General features: G+C 58.1%; 1 protein-coding gene across 1 annotated transcript; it reads left to right on the top strand.

Annotated features, from left to right (window-relative positions):
* Positions 1–4: 4 nt before the first annotated feature.
* TBRG1 (transforming growth factor beta regulator 1) lies at positions 5–1036 on the top strand (the record flags this gene model as incomplete). Its single annotated transcript, XM_029086418.1, has 2 exons — positions 5–221; positions 867–1036. Coding segments are annotated over 2 exons (387 nt in total), but the record flags the coding sequence as incomplete, so codon positions are not given.
* Positions 1037–1065: the final 29 nt, after the last annotated feature.

Here is a 1065-nt window from a genome sequence, read left to right on the forward strand (position 1 = left end):
TGAGCGGTACCGCCTGAAGTACAGCCGGCTGCGGCGCGCGGCGCGGGCGCTGGTCTTCGAGAACGGGGCGCTGTGCGACGAGGTGGCCCGGCTGGAGGCCAAGTGGCTGCGGGCAAGAGAAGAACGAAGGTTCCTCCTCATCAGGCTCCTCCAGCTTCGAGCTGTGGTGGGACCTGAGAAGATCACCACCGGTGAGGTCATCAACCGCCGGCCACGGCGCGGTGGGTCAAGAGATGGAGGGAAAGATGGGGTGAGGTCAAGTGGAGCAAGAGATGGGGCAAGAGATGGGTCAAGGTCAACTGGACCAAGAGATGGGGCAAGAGATGGGTAGTCAAGATCAACTGGGTCAAGAGATGGGTTGAGGCCAAGTGGGTCAAGAGATGGTGGGAGGTCAACTGGGCCAAGAGATGAGTCAAAGTCAACTGGGTCAAGAGATTGGGGGAGGTCAACTGGGCCAAGAGATGAGTCAAGGTCAACTGGGTCAAGAGATGGACCAAGAGATGAGTCAAAGTCAATTGGTTCAAGACCAGTTGGGTCAAGAGATGGGACAAGACCAGTTGGGTCAAGAGATGCTCCAGGAGAAGGGTCAAGGGCCAATGGGCTGCGAGATGGACCAAGGACAATGGGGTCAAGAGATGAGTCAAGAGATGGGTTGAGGCCAACGGGACCACGAGATGGCCCAAGAGATGACTTGAGACCAAACGGGCCAAGAGGTGGCCCCAAGCTGGATATATCACTGGCGGCCATCTTGAGACCACCTGAAGATACCTCCAGCCTGGCTGAACCACCGGCGGCCATCTTGAGGACACCTCCCCGCCGACGTGGTGGAACATTGACCCTACCCTTGGTCTTGGGACCTTTGACAGTCCACAGCTTGGGTGTTGGTGGTGTAGGACCAGGAGCCATCTTGCCTTTGGGCTACCGTAGCACCCGGTTCTTTGCCAGCACCCGGCGGCCATCGCGCCGTTGTCTCTACACCTGTCGGATCGTGACGGGTCCTCGTTGTGAGATCGTAGCCGAGGAGGATCATGGGAAGGTTCTTGTTGGTCCTACACCTGACATCTG

Source organism: Antrostomus carolinensis, unplaced genomic scaffold (assembly GCF_000700745.2).
Source record: "Antrostomus carolinensis isolate BGI_N321 unplaced genomic scaffold, ASM70074v2 scaffold36948, whole genome shotgun sequence".
Taxonomy (NCBI): Eukaryota; Metazoa; Chordata; class Aves; order Caprimulgiformes; family Caprimulgidae; genus Antrostomus; species Antrostomus carolinensis.